The 24,383-nt window shown below is 42.6% G+C and overlaps 1 protein-coding gene across 8 annotated transcripts in view; it reads left to right on the forward strand.

The window, feature by feature from the left end:
- VWA3B (von Willebrand factor A domain containing 3B) overlaps positions 1–20,306 on the forward strand; it is a 204,978-nt gene extending 184,672 nt beyond the window's left edge. For 5 of the 8 annotated variants that reach the window (XM_060608041.3, XM_060608044.3, XM_060608047.3 and 2 more), the window contains 6 exons: positions 4,168–4,292; positions 5,747–5,884; positions 8,218–8,318; positions 19,193–19,412; positions 19,569–19,804; positions 20,235–20,306. In XM_060608041.3, the coding sequence (XP_060464024.3) occupies positions 4,168–4,292; positions 5,747–5,884; positions 8,218–8,318; positions 19,193–19,412; positions 19,569–19,706 (722 nt within the window). In that variant the 3' untranslated portion in view covers positions 19,707–19,804; positions 20,235–20,306. Of the gene's footprint in view, positions 1–4,167; positions 4,293–5,746; positions 5,885–6,510; positions 6,673–8,217; positions 8,319–19,192; positions 19,413–19,568; positions 19,805–20,234 lie in introns of those variants that run through there. The other 3 variants (XM_060608045.3, XM_081795290.1, XM_060608050.3) reach the window with 3 other exon arrangements.
- Positions 20,307–24,383: the final 4,077 nt, after the last annotated feature.

Consider the following 24,383-nt stretch of genomic DNA (forward strand, 5'->3'; position numbering starts at 1 on the left):
AAGTCATTAAATTATCTTGGGGGAGGGAGTTCTGAGCAGAAGGAATAGCACTGCAAAGTCCTGAGGCTGGAGTGCATATTGGTGGAAGAGGCCAGTGTGGCTGAACCTGAGAGCTTTTCCCAAGAATTTCCTGGGACATGTGATCCTGAAGGAATCAGCCAGGTGACGTTCAAGTGAGAGCTTTGTAGACAGTGAAAATAATATGTATCTAGAGGTGGAGAAAAACATTTTATATCTGGCAAAATAAAGTAGAGTATGGCTGGAACCTAGAATGCAAAGAAAGATAGGAAATAATAAAGGTCTTCAGAGAGGTAAGTATGAGGCCATTCATAAAAGGTTATGTTAAGAAGTTTGGATTTTACTGGAGAGCCACATTTAAAGCAAGGAAAAACATAGTCACGCTTGAAGTTCACAAAAGCTCTCTCCCATTGTTGTGTAAAGAGTGGATATGGAGTGGGTTGGTTTGGGCCATGTGGTAGATAGTGGTACCTACATGAGATGTTGGTAAGGACTGGAAGACAATGATGTGTCTGGAACATGATGAATTGTAGGTACACTACTTATGTGTTGATGTCTCAAAAATATCTGTCTCCAGACAGATTTCCTTCTTGAGACTCTAGGCCCCTATCTCCAAATGCTTCCAATGCTGAAGTTGTCAGAAAAGCAATTAGAGATAAGGACCTAGAGTCTCAAGAGGAAATCTGTCTGGAGATAGAGATTTTTGAGACATCAACACATAAGTGTCATTGATATCATGTAAGGGCCTATAAGGGAAAAGAGAGCTTAGGGAAAAAGCCCTAGGAAGATCCATGGGGCAAGAAGATGATACCACAGAAACATAGCCAGTCTTGCATAGGCATTATCTGTCAATCACCAGTGAAAAGAATCATCCTTTATTAATGAAATTTAATTAAATCTTTTTAATGGGAAGAATACTTTAGCAGGAGTTTTAGTTTTTGGTAGGCATGTGTGGAGAACTGACAGCTAGGATATTTTATTTGAAATTTGCTGAATGTGCTTTGGAGTTGACTGGATGAGAGTAATTAAATACAGATCTGAGCATTTGAGATGAGCATATAAGCCAAGGCATGAAACTCTTGTTTGCAAGAGCAGGGTCTGAAAACCTTCTGTTTCCTTGGGACCCAGATTTGCGAGGTGAGGATTACGCAGAGCTCCCCTTACTTGGTTTTCTGAATTGGAGCCCTAGAGAGGGGTCAAAGACTAATTTGGCAGTTGAATGGAAATGCAGGAAAGGACTAAATTCCAAATGGCTGCATTAGGGCTTGGTATCAATTTGCTGGCCAGGGTTCTGGAGAAAAGTAGAATGCCTCAAACTTTCACTTGGCACCATCCCTGTGTGACAAGAAATGCCAGACACCTACTGCTGCCAAGGTGGGGAAGTAGAGGAAACAGGTATAACCAGGGCCACATGCAATACCTGAGATCATGTCAGCAATGATTATTGCCCTGTTTTGTTTTATTTTGTTTTGTTTTGTTTTGTTTTGTTTTGTTTTAAATGTGCAATTAGAGGCAGAGCACAGACCCCCTAACAGTTGCATGGGATCTGGCTATTCCAGAATTTTTCATTTGCAGCTGTGTTTAAACTCAAGTAAGACAGTTTGGAGGAAATACATTACTCGTATAATCAGTCATTTCTATTAGTGGCTCGTTAGTAAACACTGACTCAGACAATTAAATGCTAATGCATGTGTTACTGGATGTACTTAGTTTTCGTTCCCTCTCCCCTCAATGAATCTTTAATCAGGAATTTCAACCCTACCATCATAGACTTAAAAAAATAATTTCAGACTTAAAGGAAAGTTGCAAGAATAGAGAACTTTTGTATACTCTTTACCCAGATTTGCCAATTTTTAATTTTGTCATGTTTATTTTACCACATTTATTATTTTATTTTATTCCCTTTCTTTCTCTCTACTTATCTCAACACATACACATTATTTTTCTGAACTATTTGAGATTAGGCAACATTGTTGTGCCCCATTACCCCTTAATGCATCAGTCTGTATTTCTCAAGAACAAGGGTACTCTCTTAACATAATCATAATAAAGTTACAAGATTTAGGAAATTTAACATTATTATACTACTTTTTATCTGTATATTTCAATTTTGTTAACTGTCCCAATTCTGGCTTTATATTTTTTGTCTCTAGAATAGGTCCAGTACAGAATCATGTATTCCATTTAATTAACGTGTCTCCTTAGTCTTCTTTAATCTGGAATTATTTTCCAGCCTTTCCTATCATTTTTCATGATACTGATGTTGAGTAAGGTCAATTACTTTATAGAATGTTCCGCAGATAGCTTAGACTCAGAGTGTGTATTTCTGGACAGATTGCTAGGGCATCCCATCCAGAGGCACATCATGTCCGTCTACCCTCATTAATGACACTAATTGAGATCACCTGGTCACCGTGCATTACTATTTCTCCCTTGGAAAAAAGGCCAAATAGAGGTTTGTGGAGCACAAGCATAATATTCATCGGTGACTCCTTTTCTGAGAACTTCTATTCAAAGCCTGCTAAACATTTCTAATGGAAAATATCTGGCTTTAAAATGTACCTCAGTAGTAGGTGGCTTTGGAGTGACTGGATCAGAGTGTCTGTTGTTTCAGACCAGGAGCTGGAGCAGAGCTGGCCTGGAAGAGAGCTGGCCTGGTTGTGGCTGCCGTCCTTGGCAATCAGGGCAGGGATTTCTGTGTGGCTGACTCTCTCCCAGGGTCAGCGTGGATTATCTAGTTAAGGAATGACTGCATTGTTCAGAATGGAAGTGACAAGCTGATAGCCTGGCTCATCAGCATGATGAAAGGCAAGGAGGAAGATACATTTCAATACCTTATTTTAAGTCCCTATTTGCAGGAACTGGGTCATCCTTCCTGTCCTTCAAGAAGCATTTACTTCAGGAAATTCACGATGATGAAAAATCTTGAGTTGCAAAAATTTTCTGCACTGTGCCAGAGAAGCAAGTTATAATGGAAGAAAAAAGCAGGTGGCAGAGGTGGGAGGGGGGACCTGAATACCTTCTTGGGTATAATGATTTAGGGTCAGAAAATTCCAAGTTTTTATTTATTTGAAGTCTGCCTTTCTCCTCTAGTAGCCATGTGACTGGAATCACTGAAGTTCTCTGAGCCTCAGTTTATCTTTATCTTTCTGAATGAGATTTAAAACAATTAGAATCCCTATAAGGTTGTTATGTAGATTAAATATGGTCATGTACAGGGGTTCCTGGGTGGCTCAGTTGATTAAGCGTCCGACTTCAGCTCATGATCTCATGGTTCATGAGTTTGAGCCCCACATCGGGCTCTGTGCTGACGGCTCAGAGCCTGAAGCCTGCTTCGGATTCTGTGTCTCCCTCTCTCTCTGCTCCTCCCCCACTCTCTCTCTCCCTCCCCCTCTCTCTCAAAAATAAATAAACATTTAAAAAAAATTTTTACATATGGTAATGTACAGTATTTTCTGAATTGGGAAGTGTCAAGTGCGTGTAAGGAGTTTTTCTGTCATCCCATGTGAAAGCTTCTCTTAGGAGATAGAAACAACTCCTGTCTTCTCCTGGGCATCAAGGGAGCTGCTTGCAATTATAAAACTTTAACAGCCATTTAGAAACCTTAGCAGAAATTCATAAGGGCAAGAATTAGCACAGGGGACAAGAAAGAAACCTGAGGCTGAAGGAAGGAGAGAATATGATGAATAGGTGTGCAAGATGACTTTCAGGGGAGTGGGGCAGGTAGAGGGGCTGCTTTTGGTGAAGCAAAGCTAAAGCCTTTTTTCAGGAGATGGAATTTAAGCTGGGCTGTGAATATGAGAAAGTTCTTACAGCCAAAGGTAAAAAGATCCAGTCTCCAGCCAGAGCAATTCCTGTTTGGAGTAAAGATTGAGAACTACTCCTGCGTCTTTCACCCCATGAACTGACCTACCTACTTGGAGTATTTCTGCAGTCTTCTGACCGCTGAGAATGGGCCACATTTTTGCCAAGGGCCTCAACAGGGGCACATTCCCTTTTCTCCAGCCTAAGTACAGGAGAGCCCTCTGGCTGAGGTGGGGGTGCGGGTGCGGCTTGTATCCAAGGAAGATGACTGGGATTGCCAAGATGGGGTGAGCCTAAGGAAATAGGCATCATTTGTCTTTATATTTTAAATCTGATTCCTTTCAGGGGTTGTGAAGAAGTGTGTGAGCCCCACCCATGCACTGGTGGGCTTCAGGTATGGAGACACCAAGGTTGTGCCCACCTCATTCATCATGCCTGTCGGGGGTGCCATGCCCTGCCCACTGCTCCAGGTACCTGCTACAGCGATCTTCTCTGGGGGCACTTTCCACCATCCCCACAGTTGTGGATAATGGGATGGTGAGGCCACTGCTGGGCCTTTGCTAAACATCTGGTTGGGCTCCTCTTGGGAGCTTGTGTTTGAGCAGGAAAAGCAGTGGCCCCTGTTCCTCTGGCCTCTTGCCTGGTGACTTTCTTGCTCCATTTTCATCTGCTAACCCCCTATTGGGTAGTCTCATGACTGCACAGACTGGATTGCATTAGCACCTGTGGCCCTTGTCACTTTACAGAAGATGGTCGTGGAAGGGAGTTGCTATAACTGCTAACTCCCTTAAAACTTTATTTTATTATTTTTTTTTAGTTTATTTATTTTGAGAGAGAAAGTGCACGTGCAAGTGGTGAAGGGGCAGAGAGAGATGGAGAGAATCCCAAGCAGGCTCTGCCTCAGTGCAGAGCCCAATGCGGGGCTCGAACTCATGAACTGCAAGATCACAACCTGAGCCGAAATCAAGAGTCAGACACTTAACTGACTGAGCCACCCAGGTGCCCCAACAACTGCCCTTGAAACTTTTAACTGCAAAAGATTATATTAAAACAGATTTAATAACAAGGGCAGAAGTAGCACTTTCCTTGACATTGTAGTCAGTTAATGCCAGACCTTGATGCCATAATGCAGTTACACCTGAACATGCACTCCACAGGTGAGCTGGGCTGATGTGCTCTCCTCTGCATATGAATTCAGAAAAGCTGTGCAGCCTCTGTCCCATCCTCCTGCCACTACCTGCATCTCAGTGCCCAGGCCAGAGAGTAGACCGACAGCCTCCCAGACTTCCACCACTGCCATTCCTTGGACGGGGAGCTGGGAGGAAAAGCGCCGTGAGCACTCCCAAGATTCCATGTTGGTTGTCTGCTGCCACCTCCCTGAGCTGACCCAGAGCACCTGTCGGTGCACTCTGTCCCAGACAGATGGTCCTGTCCATCTGACAAGTGCCCAACAGCCTCTGCATGCCCCTTCACAAGATCTCCCTTCTTCCAGAAGCTGTCTCTTTGTAACTTTTGCCCATGGATTCCAGGCATGTGCTTGGGGGCAACATTAAACAAACCTCCTTTCCTTTTGGTGACGGCCCTTCAGATCAATGAGGACACTGTTTGTATCCCTCCTTGTCTTTATGTGAAATAGGTTACTTTAACCAGTCTTTGTAGGATATGGTTTCCAGACCTCTGGCCATCTTGCATCTTGCTGGCCATCCCCAGGATCCTTGTCAGGTGAAGAAGTCCTGCTAAAATGGGGCTCCCCCAAACTGATCACAGAATTCTGGGTGTGGCCCAGTGAGCCTGGAGAAGTTTGAAACCATTGATTCTTTCTTAGTAGAGAAAAAAATATGTGTTTGAATTGTAGCATCAGTACTTGCTCACCATCTTGGGGTATTTTAAAATATTTGCTATGGCATGATGTTCTCATCTACAGGTTGGAGATTATGTCTTTGCCAAAATTGTGATACCCAACGGATTTGACTTCTATGTCCCTGCCATTGTCATAGCACTTCCGAATCAGGATATGGCCGAGGATAAATTCTACACAGTTTTGAAGTGTAACAACCGGAGAGTAAGTAGGCTTTCAGGGAGGAAAGGGCTTTCTCACTAGGCAGAAGGTAGCTTCTTTTACCCCTACTCTCCTGGGCAATGCCTCTCTTTCCTGGCTCTGCCAGACGTACTGAAGGAATGATTTCCTTGGCTGTACATGTTCCCTTTGCACATCCAGTCTTCAACACAAAATCTACCCTTAGTAAGGTCACCATGGCTCCTATCTCCTTCATCAAATGGCCTTTTTGGCTGTCATTCCGCATTTGACAGCTGGGGAGGCTCATGCCGGTTTTTTACTGTCCTCCCCGGGTTCCTACAGCACCTTTCTCTCTCTCTTCCTTGCCTGCTGCTACTAGCCTGTTCTGGCCTTACATTCCCCTCCCTGTCCTCCTTATGAATTTCCCTAAATGCTTTAGAAAGCCCTTCATTAGTTTACAGATCTGATGATGTCACTTGTCTGCCTGATGTCCCCCCACCACCTTCCAGCAACGCACACATGCTTCTCATCAACCTCAAGAAAAAGCCCAGCCTGATCCCATCATGGCCCCAGCCCCGTGGAAGACTCACTGCTTCCTGAACACTGTTGGCTTCTCTAAGCCCCTAATCTTTCCCTCTTCCTGGACCACCCTCCCTATCTTCTTTCCACAGAAACTCCTGTCACCAGAAAGACTCTGCCTAACTTCCTGCTGAGGCCCTCAGGGGTCCCTCTTCCCACACTGGCTTCCTTACCAACCTCCCAGTTCCTTAAAGGCAGGAAGGCAGGGACTGTGACCTATTCATCTTTGTACCCCAGCACAGCACCTGATGAAGGTTCTCAAAATTGCTTTTTTAAATTCTTAAATGAATAACGTTGCTAATGGAAATAACATTGTCTTGATGGACCATTTAATATGCCTGGAAATTAGACCAGCAAGCAAAAAGGAAGAAGCAAAATACTAGTGGCTAACTTTATTAAGCACCTACTATGTGCCACATATACTAATCCAGGTACTTTGTATGTAATGAACAATTGAATGCTCAAAACACTGTGAGCAGGTACATTTACTATCCCCGTTTTGAGATAAAGAAACTGAAGCAGAGAGATTAAGTCACATACAGGGTAAGTGGGACAATGGGCATTTGAACCCAGGCAGTCTGGCTCCACAGCCTACATTCTGAATAAATCTCTTTGCCCAACTGTCTAGTATACAGAATACAAATAACCAGTCAATTCTTGACTATACTATGAGGTGTATTCATCAGAGGAGGAGTCATGGTAAATAAATTTTAAAATTAAGGGCAAGAAGTGAAGACCAGGAGAGCCAGAGGCCCTAGAAGCACTGTATCCAATCTGACAGAACAAGAAAGAGAAAGGGGCACCTTCTCATCAACCCAGGGGGGGAAAAAAAAACTTTGAGAAAATAGACTTTCCGAGAGCTATTTAGATGACAATAAACAGACATCTGGCAGGGCAGCAGGCTGGAAGCTTTTTTCTTTTTAATGTTTAATATTTATTTTTTGAGAGAAACAGCAACAGAGAGACAGAACATGAGCAGGGGAGGGGCAGAGAGAGAGGGAGACAGAATACGAAGCAGGCTCCAGGCTCCGAGCTGTCAGCACAGAACCTGATGTGGGGCTCGAACTCACAGACCGTGAGATCATGACCTTAGCCAAAGTTGGACCCTTAGCCAGTTGAGCCACCCAGGCACCCTATCGCAGGAAGCTTTTCTGATATGCAGCACCAGCTCTGGGGATGTCTCCTAGGCAAGAGAGGGGAAAGCAAATCAAGGGACATTTGAAGAGATGTCCCTGAGCATGCCCTAGGGTGTGAGGAGAGTTGATCCCTGAGAAAGAGCTTCAAAGTCCAGGAGGGACCTTGGAATTTACCCACAGGACAGTAAGACCCTAGAGACTAAAGCAGCATGGTCAGGGGGATAGACATTGAAGACCATTCTGATAGAGATTCATGGGGCTGATGGCGGCACATTAAGCCCGGGGTGGTGGTTATAGTTTCTGAGTCCAGGAAAGAGGTGGCCAAGGCTGAAGTAAAGGTAGAAAGGAAGGTGGTTCTGTTGAGGGATGTGTGGGCATGCATGGGCATGTGCGTGGGCAGTCATGTGCATCTTGTGTGGATGGCCTTGGCATGTGATCCAGGATATGGAGACATGAGAAACGAGAAATGAGAGCACTCAGCGATGACTTTCATTCAGCATGTGATTATCAAGCTAGGTTTTGCAATTTGACGGCCCTCTTAAATGTCACTCTGAATAGGAGAGTGGCTAGCAGCTCTTATAATGGGTTGAGCTAAACAAAATTACATCTAAATTGTGGACATTTCTGACTTAATTTGTGTGAACCCTTTTGGTATTATTACAGGAATTTTGCCCTCGGAGTGCACTTATTAAGATCAGCCAAAACAAGTATGCTCTCTCTTGCTCTCATATAAAATCACCCCCAATTCAGGAGGATCCAAAAGTGTAAGTAGACCCAACTTTTTATACTCCCTGAATTTTATTTATATCTTTGCACCTTTAATCTGTTTCTGGGTTGAGATTCATGATCTCTATAAATACTTGGGGAGAAAAGCAGAAGTGGAGGACCTCCTGCTTAAAATGTGGTTATTTTGTTTTTGTTTTAACGTTTGTTTACTTTTGAGAGAGAGAGACAGAGCGCGAGCAGGGGAGGGGCAGAGAGAGGGAGACACAGAATCCAAAACAGGCTTCAGGCTCCGAGCTGCCAGCATAGAGCCCAACACGGGGCTCGAACTCACAGACCGCATGATCATGACCTGAGCCAAAGTCGGACACTTAACCAACTGAGGCACCTAGGTGCCCCTAAAATGTGGTTTTATGATTATTATTCCTTCAACATCACACCTCTTACTTGCTGACTATTTGTCTGTCTGCTTCTAATCTCAAATGCAACATTATTTTACTGACTCCTCAGAAAAGTATTCAATCCTGTCATGGGCATGAAGAAATTATTCCCCTTTTATTTGTAAGGGTTCAAAGCCTTCTAACGAAGTCTCACTCTAAAGCAAAGGTTAGATTAGGTTTCAGTTAGGACCATCTGCCTCTCCCCTTGCTGGAGAGGGAGAGTAAGGTGTTGGCCCTGGTGCCCTGTGCCCAGGTGAGCATGGGTGAGTGGGTAAGTGGCAGTTTCCAGGGGCTACAGTGGGGTGAATCCATTTTCGTCTGAGGAAATAGTATTGTTAAAAGCTGGAAAGATAGGTTAAAGTCAGTAAGAAGAAATGCAGGCCTAGAAAGCAGGCAAAAACCCAAGTCCTTGGGGCCGATGAGGGGCATCACAGTTGGAGTCGGAGCCATGACTTTAGAGATGAAGGGCGAGGGAAGGAGCAAGGGTTAGGGAAAGGGATCATGAAAACACCCTCCAACTTCACTTGGAGTTTGTGGGTTGTCATGGGTGCCAACCTTCATTCTCCTGGTGGCATCACCTTGTACTTCATAAGCAGAAACCATCAGGTGTCTCTCCTCCACTCCTTTTCCTCCACCTCTAGGCTTGTGGAAACTTCTTTCTCCCTGATGTCAAAATCCCTTCTCTTGTCCAAGGCTGACCTGCCCACCAGACTCCAGAGGCCTTCCCCACTACCCAGTCCTTGCTCCATCAGTTATCCTGGATTCTCTCCTATCTCCCTAGCTCCTCTCCTGATTCCTTCACCTCAGCAAAAACCCAACTTTGCCTCCCCTAACGTGCATGCATTCACACACCCGGTCCTAAATCCATAGAGCTCCCTTAGTTCTGCCATGTGACCTGGCATGCTCCCTCCCTTCACAGCTGCTCTCTACGTGGCAGTCTCATGGGCTGATGTCTCCTCTCTCTTGCCTCCTCTTCCCCCTCCTTAGCCTTGGGTATTGGCTCCCTCCCTTACCCCTGTGTGAAGCTATTCCCACAGCGGCCACTCAAGACCTCTCACATGCTCACACTGAGTGTGTGGGCTGTTTCAGTCTATTTACCACTGTCAACCACCCCTCCATCTCTTGAGGCCTGTCATGGCTCCTCCTCCCTCTGCATTTCCTCCCTGCCTCATTTCACCCACATCCCTTGCTTTCACGACTCCATTTACACTAAGGACCTTGTATCTCCCTCTCCACCCCACAACATTCCTATCCTCTGACATCAGGATGGTAGTGTCTGAGAGTGGGATCCGGGATGGGCTTTTCTAAAAGCTCCCCTGCTGGTTGTAATGTGCAGACATGGCTAATAACTATAGTGGGAAGGGCCTTGGAAACTAAAACCTGAGTGCCTGTCCCAGCCCCATCCTCACTTATTTTGTGTCCTTGGGCAGGTTGCTTATCATCTAGGAACTTGTTTGCTCACAGGTGAGGATTGGAGATGGTCTGTTGCATGCTTGGGGTAAAGCAGGTGGTCAGGCCCTGGTGGGAATCCTGTTACTTCCAGCCATTCACCTGAGGGTACAGAATCTCAAATTCAGCACATCTAAAACTCTCCACAGACCCACTCTCATCTCCGCCTTCCCTGACTTAGTTCTCTCTTCCACCCACCAGTTCATGGAGTTGTCCAAGCAGCATCTGGTAGTCATCCTTGGCTTCTTCTTGCCCTTCACCCACTACTCCCCATTGGTCTCCAAGTTGTATTGATCTAACTTGCAAATACTGCTCAGCTCTACTGGATCTGGACTGCCTTAGGTCAGGTGTCTCATTTCCTGAGGCCCCTGCCTTTGGCCTCCTCCTGCTACAGTCCCAGCCCGCTTCTAGAAAGGCTGAGCAGAGGAATCTTCCTTGTGTGGAAATCTGCTCCTGCCCCTCTCCTACTTAAAAAACCCTTCAGAGTCCCCCTCCTAGGCCCCTTCTGCTTTTTGTTTTCTTTTGTTTTAATTTTAGTTAGTTAACTTACAGTGCAATATTGGTTTCAGGAGTAGAATTCAGTGATTCATCGCTTACATACAACAGCCAGTGCTCATCACAAGTGCCCTCCTTACTACCCATCACCCATCTAGCCCATCTTATTATTCTAGCTTAGCCTCTTGTGGATCTGATTCAGGCCTGCCTCCCTAGCCTCACTTCTCCCTAGCCACCCCACAACCAACTTCTCACAAGCCCTCTGCACACTAACCATGTGAAACTACTTGTAGCTTTCCCCCCACACCATGCTTTTTCAGGGATCTGTGCTTTGCATAAGCTAAGCATTCCCTCCCCCTGGAATGTTATTCTTTGCTCTTGGCCACTAGGGCACTCTAACATTGAACTCAAGCATCACCATCACTATGTCATGTTCTGAGACTCTAGCCCTTCTATGCAGTGAGGTGATCTCACTGCATCATGTAGCGGTTTCATTACAGAAATTTTCCCTTGTGTTGGCCATGTACTTTCTTAATTTCTCACTCCCATTATGCATGAGTCCTTGAAAGCAGATGTCAGGTTCTATCCACTTCTAGATCATAGTTGCCAAGGTCCAGCTCATAGGATATGCCCAATGAAGAATGACCCAGTGAACAAATATTAGTGGATGCCCAGCATTGTTCCTTGAGAGGTGCATGGTTTCACAGAGCATCTTTCCTTAGGTATTATTATTGAAAATATACACTACAATCTTTCATTCTCTTCCAGGTGAGTATAATGTTTCATTTATAATTATAACACATGTTTTATTAATCTCAAAATCCTACTCAAAATCATATCCAAATTACAGTACATTTTAAAGGAATATGAATAGATATGTCTAGGTATTGACCATTTTCACTAAATTCAACATTATCAATCCTATTTTAGAATTAAAATTCAATTCTTTCTATGTTGAGAAAAGCCTTTAATTGTTCTCTATCTTAGTCCTGCTCCAGGCCTTATTTAAAGCTCTTAGCTGCTAATTACCTACCCAGATTTCTAGGGCTTTCTTTACACAGCAGAAGCATTCATTGACTCTCTAGTCTCCCCATGGTAACTTCCACTGTTTTTTTCCTCTGCCTCCCCACTAGCAAGAGACTACATTTAACTTTCTTAAGCAGAGATCATGTCCAACACACTAGGTTCAGAGTTTAATCTCTCTCTGTTTGTACAATCAGGGCCAGCAGGTGTGAGCACACAGACTGAAGGCGCAGGTCTTATTTTGTCTCCTCTGGGATTTCCTTCTGGCAGGTCCTTTCTCATCAGGAGCACATCCTCACTTACTCTATAGCGTACTGCCTCCCTTCAATTTATCTTTAGTAAGCCTTCACATCATTATACGAAATGAGACCATTAAAAAAAAAAATCCCAGTGCTTTCTTCATGGGCTGATTAAAGAAATGTGCTATAGCTTGCAACTCCAACAGAATAGCACTTGACTAAATTTAACTTTAAAATATTGAATCCACCCTAACCGTCCATTTGGGGTTGGTCAGACAAGGGGTACATAGCCCTAGGCAGCTGGGTGGACCAGGATGCCAGACATTCAGCTCTCCATCTTCTGTACCTCCTCTTTTTCTTCTTTTTTGAGACCTCCAGTTGTGGGTGACAGAGTATTTCCCCCAGGCCCCTCTTCTGGTTCCTAACTGAGGGTGACAGACAGTGAAAGAGGGAAGTCTTTGGAGGGTGAAGGGTTCAAAACTGATTGAATATGGCCAAAACTGATGCAGAGTTTAAGTTTCAGCTCAAAATTTGACACCAAAATGATTCTTGAGGACTTTTGTCCTCCATCATCCAATATGTTCCCCATATTGCTAAATTCCAAACAATTAGTTCTTAAAGAAGAGAGTGTTTAGTGTCTCCATATTTGCAATGTGAAATCACGGGTGGCTCGCACTGGTTTGGTTTTTCTCTTTTCTTTGCTATATGGTTGAATGCATTTTCTGACAGCACAGCTGAGAGAGAGCCGTGCCTTCTGAGAGTGTGTCTGTTGGAGGGAAATGATTGCTCTTGCTTTGCCCACCTTCAGTAATGTCCCTGAGGTTTTTTCTACATTTCATGGCATAGAGATGTCTATTCTGGGTTAAAATCGTCCCTAACCTGGCTATAACTTTCTCCATTTAGAGAATACACATGTAGTTTCTCCTAATTCCAAGATGCAAGCAGACCAGGAGGAATTTCCCCTTTCTTGGTGTCCTCCCTCCTTGCCAGGCAGGACTTCTCTCCTGGGATCCTGTTCCTGTCAGAAGGCCGCAGCCTCGGGTGCTACAGGGGAAGCATGCCTGGTGGGTTTGGTGCTCTGGCTTCTGGTTTTCTCCAGTGAAAGGAAGTGACTCTACCAAGCCTTATTCAACTTCCTGCTGTGAGGTGGTTGAGTACAGGCTGGGGACTGTATGTTCCTCCAGGCAAGGTGCCCCAGCAGGCTTGAGCTGGATTGCATACCTGGTGTCATGTAACTGGCTGAATATGCCTCCCAGGCATAGCTGGGATCCACTCTCCATTCTTGACAGAGCAGAGTTTGGACACATTACCTCTGAGGTTCCTCCTTAAGGAGATTCACTTTGAGGGAATTGGATTTCTTGAAAAAATTAGCAACATTCTAAATGTGAACAGGAAAGGGCACCTGGGTGGCTCAGTTGGTTAAGTGTCTGACTTCAGCTTGGGTCATGATCTCATGGTTTGTGAGTTCGAGCCCCGGCCTGGACCCTGCTTAGGATTCTGTATCCCTCTCTCTCTGCCCCTCCCCTGCTCACACTCTGTCTTTCTGTCTCTTTCTCTCTCAAAAATAAACAAAAAAAAATTTAATGTGATCAGGAAAACCAGAGAGAACTAATCATTTTCTCTATTTCAAAAAAATCACTGGACATCCGAAGGAAATTGCTGGGCAGCGAGATCCTGAAGGCAAGGACTGTTCTTTTCTTGATGTGTGATTGTAGTTGTGTGGTCTTGGGTGCATGGCTGTGTACGAGTCTATGGGAGAGGAGACTACTCTCCTAGAGTTCAGATGTGTGCTGTCCAGGTCTGTGGTCAGCTCCTGATTCCTGAGTATTAGTGTTCATTGTCTTTCTTTGAACAGTTTAATCATTTTCCATCAAACCATTTAAGAATTTGTCCCAAAGGAAATAATAATTCTGTGCTGGTTAACATTCCTCCCTTTCCTCTATGTAGTGTGGCCTCACATTGTCTTCCTGACCGCAGTGATATTAAGTCTTTGATTGAAACCTCAAGATTCAGTGCTGGCTCTGACATTACATGAGATGAATCACTTCCTATAATCTTGCCTCATCACTGCTGACTATTTTTCCCTTAGAAGGAGCTGTGCATCTAAAATCATTAAGCCTCAGTATGTCATTAGCTCCCTCGTCTCTTCTGGTCAGATTAGGACCCCCATTTCCTAGGCTGGAGCAAAGCCCTTAATAAAAAAGCAGTTCAAGAACAAACCCTGCCTGTGAGTGTCCCATATTATCTGGAGGGACAAATGCCATTGCCTATTTTCAGAAAGCATTCTGCGGTGCCCTAATATAAGAGAGCATAGAGAATCATAGCGATTTCTAACCCTGAGGGCCAGTGGTAACAATTGGGATGGCAGCAGCCTTATCAGTCTCTCCATTTTCTGCTCCTTCCATTGTTAAAATTCAGGGGTCTCGTGGTCCTCACCAGACATCTATTCGGTGCCTACCCCATAGGTCCTCCCATTCTAAGATTGGGTTTCTGACAGACACTTAGAGCAGAATAGAAACGAGGCCTCAGAAAAGCAGTGAGACAGTGAAAACTGGCAAGCTGGCATTAATCAGGCGAATGAGGTGGGTTTTGACCCAAAGAGGGTGTGGAGTGGGTGCTCAGCACTTTCCTCCCCAAAGTGGAACCACTGCTTCTGAAGAGCCAGTGGAAGTCACCATGCCTGGCTTCCCTCACCTTACCCCCACCCCCTGACACACACATACGTAATTTTTACCTGTTTGTCACATTATTTAATCAAACCTAGAGCCTAAAGTAATTAATAGGACACTGAATTTTTCTCGGTTTTGGTAGGAGATGAGGCAAAAGAAAGCCATTTAGCAGCGCCTTTACAGGTATGCTGATGCATAATGTCCACTGGCTAGCAGTCTGGAGCATGGCCACCTTCCCCCTTCCTCAGAGTGGGTTTGAGCCAATCAGAGTGGAGGGGCATGGGGAGGGCTGGGGAGGGGGGCGCAGATAAGAACTCTCATATCAGATTCACACCTACCCTGCCCCCCCTCCTGCAAAGGGACATTTCCTGTGGAATATTTTGAACTTAGTTGACATCAGTAAAATGGGGTAGCTGCTTACATGACATGAAGGCTTTCCTTGATCAAAATTCTGGTCTGCTTTTTATTCTGATCATGACAGCTTGCATATTTTTATTCTTATTCCAAAGTATGCATTGTTAATATAATTTTAATTTAGAAATTAAAAGCAAAAAGAATATGAAAAAAAGCAAAAAGAATATAAAAATAGTTCCACATTTCAAAAGTAATCACCATTTGTATTTTGGCACATATCCTTCTAGAGTATTCTCTCTGCTGTGTTGATTATTTTTCCTTAAAATAAAAATTTGTGTTTCCCCTCACCATTTATGACAGCTATAAAAAAATTTTTAATGTGGAAGAAGTGACAATCTTACTGGAATTCTTTTCCCTGAGGCAACAGTTAACCATTTGATGGAAAGGTTTCTAGTCACATACGTTGTTTGTGACTTTTTCCCCACTTAACAATATATTACTTGCTTTTGGCATGATGGGGACATGTTTTGTTTTGTTATTGCCTCCCTGGAATTTAATTATCCAGGTGGTGTGTGACTTATATGACCAGTCTCCCACTGAAGACTAGACATGTGTTGCTTCTCGGTCTTTCCTGCCCTTCTTACTGGTTTCTTTGCATGATCATCTTCCTGGTATCCTTCCGGTAGGTAGGTCAGCCTCTCTTCCACCTTTCTCTTTGGGTGCCTTATTCTCTACTTTCTCTCTCTCCTTCCTTGTTGCTCTTCTTTCTGAGAGCTTTTAGGAGGTGGACTGGACTACAACCGATCCTGATACTTGGGAGATGTACATGGGAAAATTTTAGAGACCATTTCTTTTCTTTTTTTTTTTAATTTTTTTTTTTAACGTTAATTTATTTTGGGGACAGAGAGAGACAGAGCATGAACGGGGGAGGGGCAGAGAGAGAGGGAGACACAGAACCGGAAGCAGGCTCCAGGCTCTGAGCCATCAGCCCAGAGCCCCACGCGGGACTCGAACTCACGAACCGCGAGATCGTGACCTGAGCCGAAGTCGGACGCTCAACCGACTGAGCCACCCAGGCGCCCCTTTAGAGACCATTTCTAAAGAGTAAATAGAACGTATCAATTTTGTCCATTCCAGAGGGAAGCAGCAATGTGAGGAATAGTTGATGGTAATGTAGGTAAGATTTTAGATTTCACAGAGGAGGGGTGGTGTCACAGCCTTGTGATTTCAAGATGAGTCTGAGAACCCAGCTCACAGAACTTACACATCTACATAGGTGCTGGGCTCATATTTCAAGATAATTTTGTTTGTGGCCTCCTGAGAAGGCTTTCTCCCATTTTACTGCTGTTGCTTGGGCCATTTTTTTTTATTGTGGTAAATACACATATCATAAAATGTATCATTTTAACCATTTTTAAGCATACAGTTCAGTGACATTAAGTACATTCACATTGCTGTGTAGCCATCACGGTCAGCCAGTCCCCAAATTTTTCCATCATCCCAAACCGCAACTCTGTACCCATTGACCACTAATTCCCCATTCCTTTGTGACTGACATTTCATTTAGCATAATGTATTCAAGGTTCATCCGTGTTATAGTCTGTGTCAGAATCTCCTCCCTTTTTAAGACTAAATAAGATTTTATTGTATTATATACCACAGTTTGTTTATCCATTCATCTGTTGGTGGACACTTGGGTTGTTTCCACCTTTTGGCTATTGTGAGTAATGCTGCAGTGAACATGGGTGTTTGAGTCCCTGCTTTCCTTCTTGTCTATACATACACAGAAGTGGAGTTGCTGGATCATATGGTAATTCTATTTTTAATATTTTGAGAAATTGACATACAATTTATATGGCAGCTTTACCATTTTTATATTCCCACCAACAGTGTACAAGGTTCTAGATTCTCCATATCCTTGCCAACATCTGTTATTTTTTGGCTTTGCTTTTTCTTTTCTTGGCAACAGCTATCCTAATAGGTATAAAGGCCATTTTTAAATCTCTCTTGGGAATTATCTCCTGAGTCTTTGAGCCAATCCTTGAAAAGTATCACATGTAGTGAATCTTGATCTTTTGAAGAGGGACTTGATTGATGCAATTTTCTTTTTAGAAATAACTAAAAATATTTTCCCACTCTTAATTTTTCCTTGGTAATTTCCAAGAGGATCTGAAGTAGCAGTGATCAAAAGTTATTCAGAGTGAAAGCTGGGTGATCAAGGTGGTAGATACTTCTTATGGGAACAAAATAAGGTTTAACACCAGGGAACTGGTGTTTTTAACTTACCCTGAAGGCCCTGAAAAAGGCAAGTCCCCCAGATGGTGTGCCATGAGGACATGGCTGGAATGAAGTCATGATGTTCCCAAGATCCTTCTTTGAAATACAACATTGCTGGATAAATAAACTGACCAATATATTTTCTTATATTTTTTTATAAGATAAAAAAATATTTTTCATGTTCTTCCCATTTCCTCTGCCCTCACCCCCCCAGTCCCTGGCAGCCAGCCACCATTTTACTCTGTTTCTATGTCACATATAAGTGAGATCACACAGTATTTGTCTTTCTCTGACTTATTTCACTTAATATAACACCCTCAAAGTCTATCCTTGTCACAAATGGCAGGGTTTCCTTCTTTTTTTAATAGCTAAATGATATTCCATTGTATATGAAATATATATATAATACATATAACATTTTCTTGATCCATTCATCCACCAATGGACACTTATGTTGTTTCCATATTTGGGCTATTGTATATAATGCTGCAGTGGAACATGGGACTACAGATATTTCTTTGAGGCAGTGATTTAGTTGCCTTTGGAAATATATCCAGAAGTGGGATTGATAGATCATATTGTAGTTCCATTTTTAATTTTTTGAGGAGCTTCCATACTGTTTTCCATAGTGACTGTACTAGTTTACACTCCCATTAACAGCATAGAAGGGCTCACTTTTCTCTACAGCCTCAGCAACATTTGTTATCTCTTGTCTTTTTGATAATAGCCATCCTAACAGGTGTGAGGTAATATCTCATTGTAGTTTTGATTTTGATTTCTCTTGTGATTAGTGATACTGAGCACATTTTCATGTACCTTTTGGCTATTTGTATGTCTTTTTTGGAAAAACTGTTCAAGTCTTCTGCCCATTATTTGACTGGATTATTTGTTTGGGTTTTTTTTTTTAAGTAATTAGTAAGAATTTATTGTGCAGGATTATTAGTCTTTTCAATATTAGGTTGTATGAGTTCCTTATATATTTTGGACATTAATCCATTATCCGGTGTATGGTTTGCAAATAGTGTCTCTCATTTCTTAGGTTGCCTCTTTGTTTGATTGTTTGGTTCTTTTGCTGTGCAGACGTTTTTCAGTTTGATGTAGTGCCACTTATTTTTGCTTTTGTTGCTTGTATTTTTGGTGTTATATCTAAAAAAAATCACTGCCAGAACCAATGTAAAAGAGTTTTTTCCCCCATGTTATCTTCTAGGAGTTTTATGGTTTGAGTTCTTATTATTTCCATTTCAGGTTCATTTTTGTGAGTGTTATAGGATAGGAGCATGTGGATTCCCAGTTTTCTCAACACCATTTATTGAAAATACTGTCTTTCCCCATTGAGTATTCTTGGCTCCCTTGTCAAATATTAGTTGATCATGTGCACTATATTTTCTAAATGGTAAGACTAGCTTTATGACTTCATAGTCAAACCCAATGTCAGTTAAATTAAAAAGTATATTGTTTTTGAATTTGGGAGACATTTTTCTGATGGTACACCATACAGTAATTAGGGAAAACTGAGGGTGTAGAAGAATGTTTCTACTGTACAAGCTCCAGTTCAGTATGTCAGGAATAAACTGAACTATGATGTGGCCAAGCTTATAATCCTGGGGTGGACAGAGGTCAATTCTGAGGCATGCCAAGGGACGTCTTGGGCAGGAATTGTTGCTTCATTCACTGACTTGGTCAGGACAAGGTCCAAATGACATTAGATTCTTCATGCCATGTGAGGCTCCCACAAAGACCTGTGGAAATGAACCTCATGGAATAAAATGCAGCCCAAACTATCAGGGCCACAGGACCTCTGCAACTCCATTCCATGGGAAGAAGGCCAAGGGACCAAGAGCTGAGAAACACTGCAGGGCTGGCTTGGACATCTCTGTAGACACAGCAGCCAACAAGACCAGGGTAATCCTGCATATTCTCTCTCTCTCTCTCTCTCTCTCTCTCTCTCTCTCTCTCTCTCTCTCTCTAGGGAGGATGTGAAGACAAAGAATTCTACTTTCTTAATATGGCCACTCAAAGAAACTGACACTGGGGATTTACAAGAGCTAAGACCGGAGAACCCTAGAAAGAAGAAAAAGAAACCTTCCAAGAGGTTGCCTCTCCAGGAAACGGTGTCCTCAGAATCTGATGACTCTTCTCATGGCATCAGGTCCCAAGAGTCCTACCCCAAGAAACACCCCAAGCCCAAGGTAGGCGGGGGACGACATCGCCTATCTCCGGAACACCCTGAAACCTCTCTCAAGAATAGTGCACATGAGGTCACTCCCCAGTTTCCAGGCCAGTTTAGGTCCCAGAGTGGCAAAAACTCTAACACCCTTAAATAATGCTGACATCCACTTCCCCAGAGAAGGTCCTCGGCCCAGGATCTGGGAGTCAGCCAGCCACACCATCGCTGCCATACCTCCACCTCAAGCAGCCCTGCCTTTCCTCCTAGAGCCACCCACAGCAGCAAAGGGCTGAGGACCACTGCTGAGAAACCTTAAAGCAGTCTAGTGGCAACTATGTTTAAGAGAGCCAGCATTCCTCCAGGGCTGCCTAGACCTCAGCCAGTCAACACTGTGGAACTAGCCTCTCTGCTGAGGTAAGACTGCCTTTCATCCTACCCATTCCTACCCTGTTTGTAAAACAGGTACACTTCCCTGTTATCTCCCACCTAGATCTCCCATCTGTTTGCGATGTTTTCTGGCTTTTCCTAACCATTCTTTATCGTATTATTTTCTCTGTCCTCACCACATTATACTCAGTCTTTTGGTAAATTCATCATGCCCAGAAGTTTAACCTGGCAGATTACTATCATAGGATTTTCAGCTATTTTTTTTTTGGAAGGCAATGTACTTATAATCCAAGCCTGCAGTCTTGTTTTAAATTAATTATCTCATTTAAATTAGGGATTTTATCACTTAATGTTAAGACTGAAATTAAGATCTAGTAATGTGTCTGAGATCTGCAAAACAAAATTATTAATTTCTGGCAATTTTTATTGAGCCCTCTCTAATTGTTTTTGTCTGTAGTCTGTTGTAGGTACCTCTAGTTGAGTGCGGAACCACAATAAAAACTCTTACATTGGAAACATTTCAAAACTATTGTATTGTTTGTTTATTACTGTTTTCTTTGAACACATTTTAGCAATGACATGAAAGTATTCACTTCTTTTCATTAATTCCTTAGTGAAATTAGCTTCACTAATTTCAAAAATGAAATAGCTCCCGGGGCGCCTGGGTGGCGCAGTCGGTTAAGCGTCCGACTTCAGCCAGGTCACGATCTCGCGGTCCGTGAGTTCGAGCCCCGCGTCAGGCTCTGGGCTGATGGCTCGGAGCCTGGAGCCTGTTTCCGATTCTGTGTCTCCCTCTCTCTCTGACCCTCCCCCGTTCATGCTCTGTCTCTCTCTGTCCCAAAAATAAATAAAAAACGTTGAAAAAAAAATTAAAAAAAAAAAAAATGAAATAGCTCCCCAAATTCTTTTTCTAGTCAGCAATAGTCCCATAATAATAGGGTACAGATGATTATTTTTTTAATGGTTATTTATTTTTGAAAGAGAGAGTGTGAGCAGGGGAGGGGCAAAGAGAGAGGGAGACACAGAATCTGAAGCGGGCTCCAGGCTCTGAGATATCAGCACAGAGCCAGATGTGGGGCTCGAACTCATGATCTGCGAGACCGTGACCTTAGCCTAAGTCAGTCGCTCAACCAGCTGAGTCACCCAGGCACCCCAGGGTACAGATTATTAATAAGACAAATATTGGATGCTAGGAAAAGATGGATTTTAGAGTATCACCACTAATACTCTAAAAATTTGCAATCAGGGCGCCTGGGTGGCTCAGTCGGTTGGGTGGCTGACTTCGGCTGGGGTCATGATCTTGCAGTCTGTGAATTTGAGCCCCGCATCAGGCTCCATGCTGACAGCTTGGAGCCTGGAGCCTGCTGCGAATTCTGTGTCTCCCTCTCTCTCTGCCCCTTCCCCATTCGCACTCTGTCTCTCTCTGTCTTTCAAAAATGAATAAATGTTAAAAAAAAATTTTTTTTTAATTTGCAACCTAATTAAAAATTGTGTTCATATTCCTGAAAGCTAGGGTGTCACCACGGTCATGGCAAAGAAATTAAAGGAGGAGTCTCCTTCCAAAAATATGAAAGAAAAAGGAACATCAGCTCAGCATCAGGGTAAAGTAGTAATGTAGTGAGGAAGGAATTGAGGAGTGAGGAAATGATCCAGAACAAGACAGGAGACAGTGTGTGGGGAAGCAATATGACTCCCCACAGAACCCAGAGGTTTCTCATAGGCTCTGAAATAATCATCCAGTTTTGATTTGACCAGTGGAGAACTAGTGGGGTAGGAAAGAAACCATTCATCAAGTCATATTCATTCATGCCTGCATACATGCAAGTATTCATCTTAGGCTGTATGCATTCATTCAATTATTCAACAAGCAATTGAGTGCTGACAGTATGCCAGGCTCCAGAGAGATTCTATCAGCATTTGGAAGGTACTTACCTTCTCTATCTTACCTTTCTGCATCTCTACTTTATTTTTGGACCAATCACTGTTGTCTGGTTTAAAGGCATGTACAAGGAATGAACTACAAGACAAATATACATAAGAAAACTTTGTTGATATTACATTACAATGCATGATATTCTCAATGACATTAAGTGATAGATACAGTGTGTTGTACTTTATAGATAATGTCCAATTCAGTGTGCTGGGGGAAATTGTAATAAAGACAGTGTATTTCTACTTCCAGCCATTGTGGAATAACAGGAACCTGATTTCATTCCCTAGCCCCTGCCTGAAACAATTAAAACACCAGATAAAATGTATGTAACCACAGTTTCCAAAACATTGGACATAGGCAATGAAGTACAGGATCTCTGAGAAACAAGTGAGGTAAGCCCCATGAGTGTGCTGCTTATTTCCTGGAGTCAGTTTCCAGGCTACAACAAAAGGATCAGGAACCCAGGCAGAGCCCGGTACCTTCTTTGAATGAAACTAGGATTCTGGAAAGACCAAGGCAGCTGGAGTCTACAGGATAGAGGGCTGGAGAAGAGACAGCTACTCACAGAAACAACTCTGGATATATGTACATAAGCTCCTTTGAGTCTTCAACTCTGTACTTACTAGTGCATGGCTGTGAGGAAACTACTCAAGGTTGGAGAAAGAACTTTCCAGAAAGGTCAGAGGGAACAATCCTTACAGCTCACATAAGGCTGGGAATACCTCCTGTTTCATCCAGTCAGTGTAGAAAACAGATATCTTTATTCAAGGAGCATCAGATAGAGTACTCAGAAAATGTTTGCTTCAATAGTGGAACAAAATTGGCCTTAGACTAAACACTTCTCTGGTCCCATATAATAAGGCTTAAAAGCAAACCCTAGAGGAATAAAATTGTTTCCAAATAACCTATGTCTCAACACAAAGCTCAAGAATATTTGTAGGGATTAAAAAAAGACCACCCAATAAAGTAAAATTTACAGTGTCTGGCATTCAATCAAAAATTACCAGGCATACAAAGAAACAAGGAAATAAGACCCATAATAAGTTGAAACTAACTCAGAAATTGCACAGATGTTGAAGACTACCAGAAACAGTTACTATGTTGGTATATATAAAAGATTTTATATTTTATTATTTAAATCTCTTTTAAAGATAGTTGGCTGTGTGTAGTAATTTCAATAGTACACTAATGCATTTCATCCCCATACAATGCACATACATCTGTATTCATTGCCTCAGGTGATTGTGTGTTTGATTTTCACTGAATAAATCTATGCCTTTTGCATATGCCAGCCAGAAGTAATAAATGGGGTTCAGTCTGTCAAAAAATAATAACAGTTATGTATCCAGATTTTATGGCCACCCCATATAATTGGCTTGGATCATAAGTAGGGGTGGGGCCAGGATGGAGTGATTGACAGCAATACAAGAACTATATGGAATGGGTACAGTTTGACTCTCTGAAAGAGATCTGCTCTTACTAGAAGAAATGGAACAGATGTTCAAGATACTGGATGACCACTTAAGTGATGTAAAACAGATCCATGCATCAAGTGACAGACATTACCTCTGAGTTCCTTTTCAACTCCAGGAGTCTATGGATCAATGAGTTAGCCTACTACCAATTCAGAGTAGTTCCACATAGATGAGAAACAGTCCTAAAAGGGGGGAAATGTTGTAGGCAACACATTTAGACAAGAGAAATTAATTAAGGGAATAGAATTGAAAAAGAAGTAAAATTATATTTGCACATGATAAAAGAGCATACCTGAAAAACCAGAGAGAATCAATGATAACAATGATTTAAATAATGTAAGAGCTTAGTGAGGTGCAAAATAGAAATTTGACATACAGAAATCAGTAGCCTTTGTATGCACAATGATCGGTTAGAAGATATATTGATAGAGAAAAATCTCATATACAGTTGCAAGAAATAAAATAAAATATAGCTGATTCTTGGGGCGCCTGGGTGGCTCAGTCAGTTAAGTGTCCCAACTTCAGCTCAGGTCATGATCTCATGATTCGTGGGTTTGAGCCCCACATCGGGCTCTGTGCTGAATGCTTGCACGGAGCCTGGAGCCTGCTTCAGAATCCATGTCTCCTTCTCTCTCTGCCCCTCCTTGCTCTCACTCTCTCAAAAATAAATAAATGTAAAAAAATATTTATAAAAATATAGCTGATTCTCATTATATGTGGTGTTTATGTCCTGTAAAGTCATCTGTAACACTGAATTTAGCAAATACTAAATCGTTGCCCATAGAGAAATACAAGGTTAAGTTCCTGCAAGCCTCTGATCACATCATTTTCACTTATAAATATATAACCTTCTTTTGTCTCTCTGTTTAAAGATACCTTACTTAATATATATCTATAAACATAGAACTCACAGCCAACAGCACTATTACTCATGCCTGAATGAAGATTGTATAATACATATTTTCTTCTTGCACTTAGGAATACTAGATAGTACTTCAACATTACACTTGGGGACAGTTTTAAACAGCGAGATCACTAACAACACAAAAATGTAGAAAATGTGACACTAAATTTACTATTGAGAGGACACTTTTTTAGAGCAGGAGAGCTGAAACAAGGCAGTCAGGTGACTCATTTTTTGCCACTCTGAGCATATGTATTTCTACAAAAGGTATTGACTATTGATTTTAGAATTACA

This window comes from Panthera onca, chromosome A3 (genome assembly GCF_046562875.1).
Source record: "Panthera onca isolate mPanOnc1 chromosome A3, mPanOnc1 haplotype 2, whole genome shotgun sequence".
NCBI lineage: Eukaryota > Metazoa > Chordata > Mammalia > Carnivora > Felidae > Panthera > Panthera onca.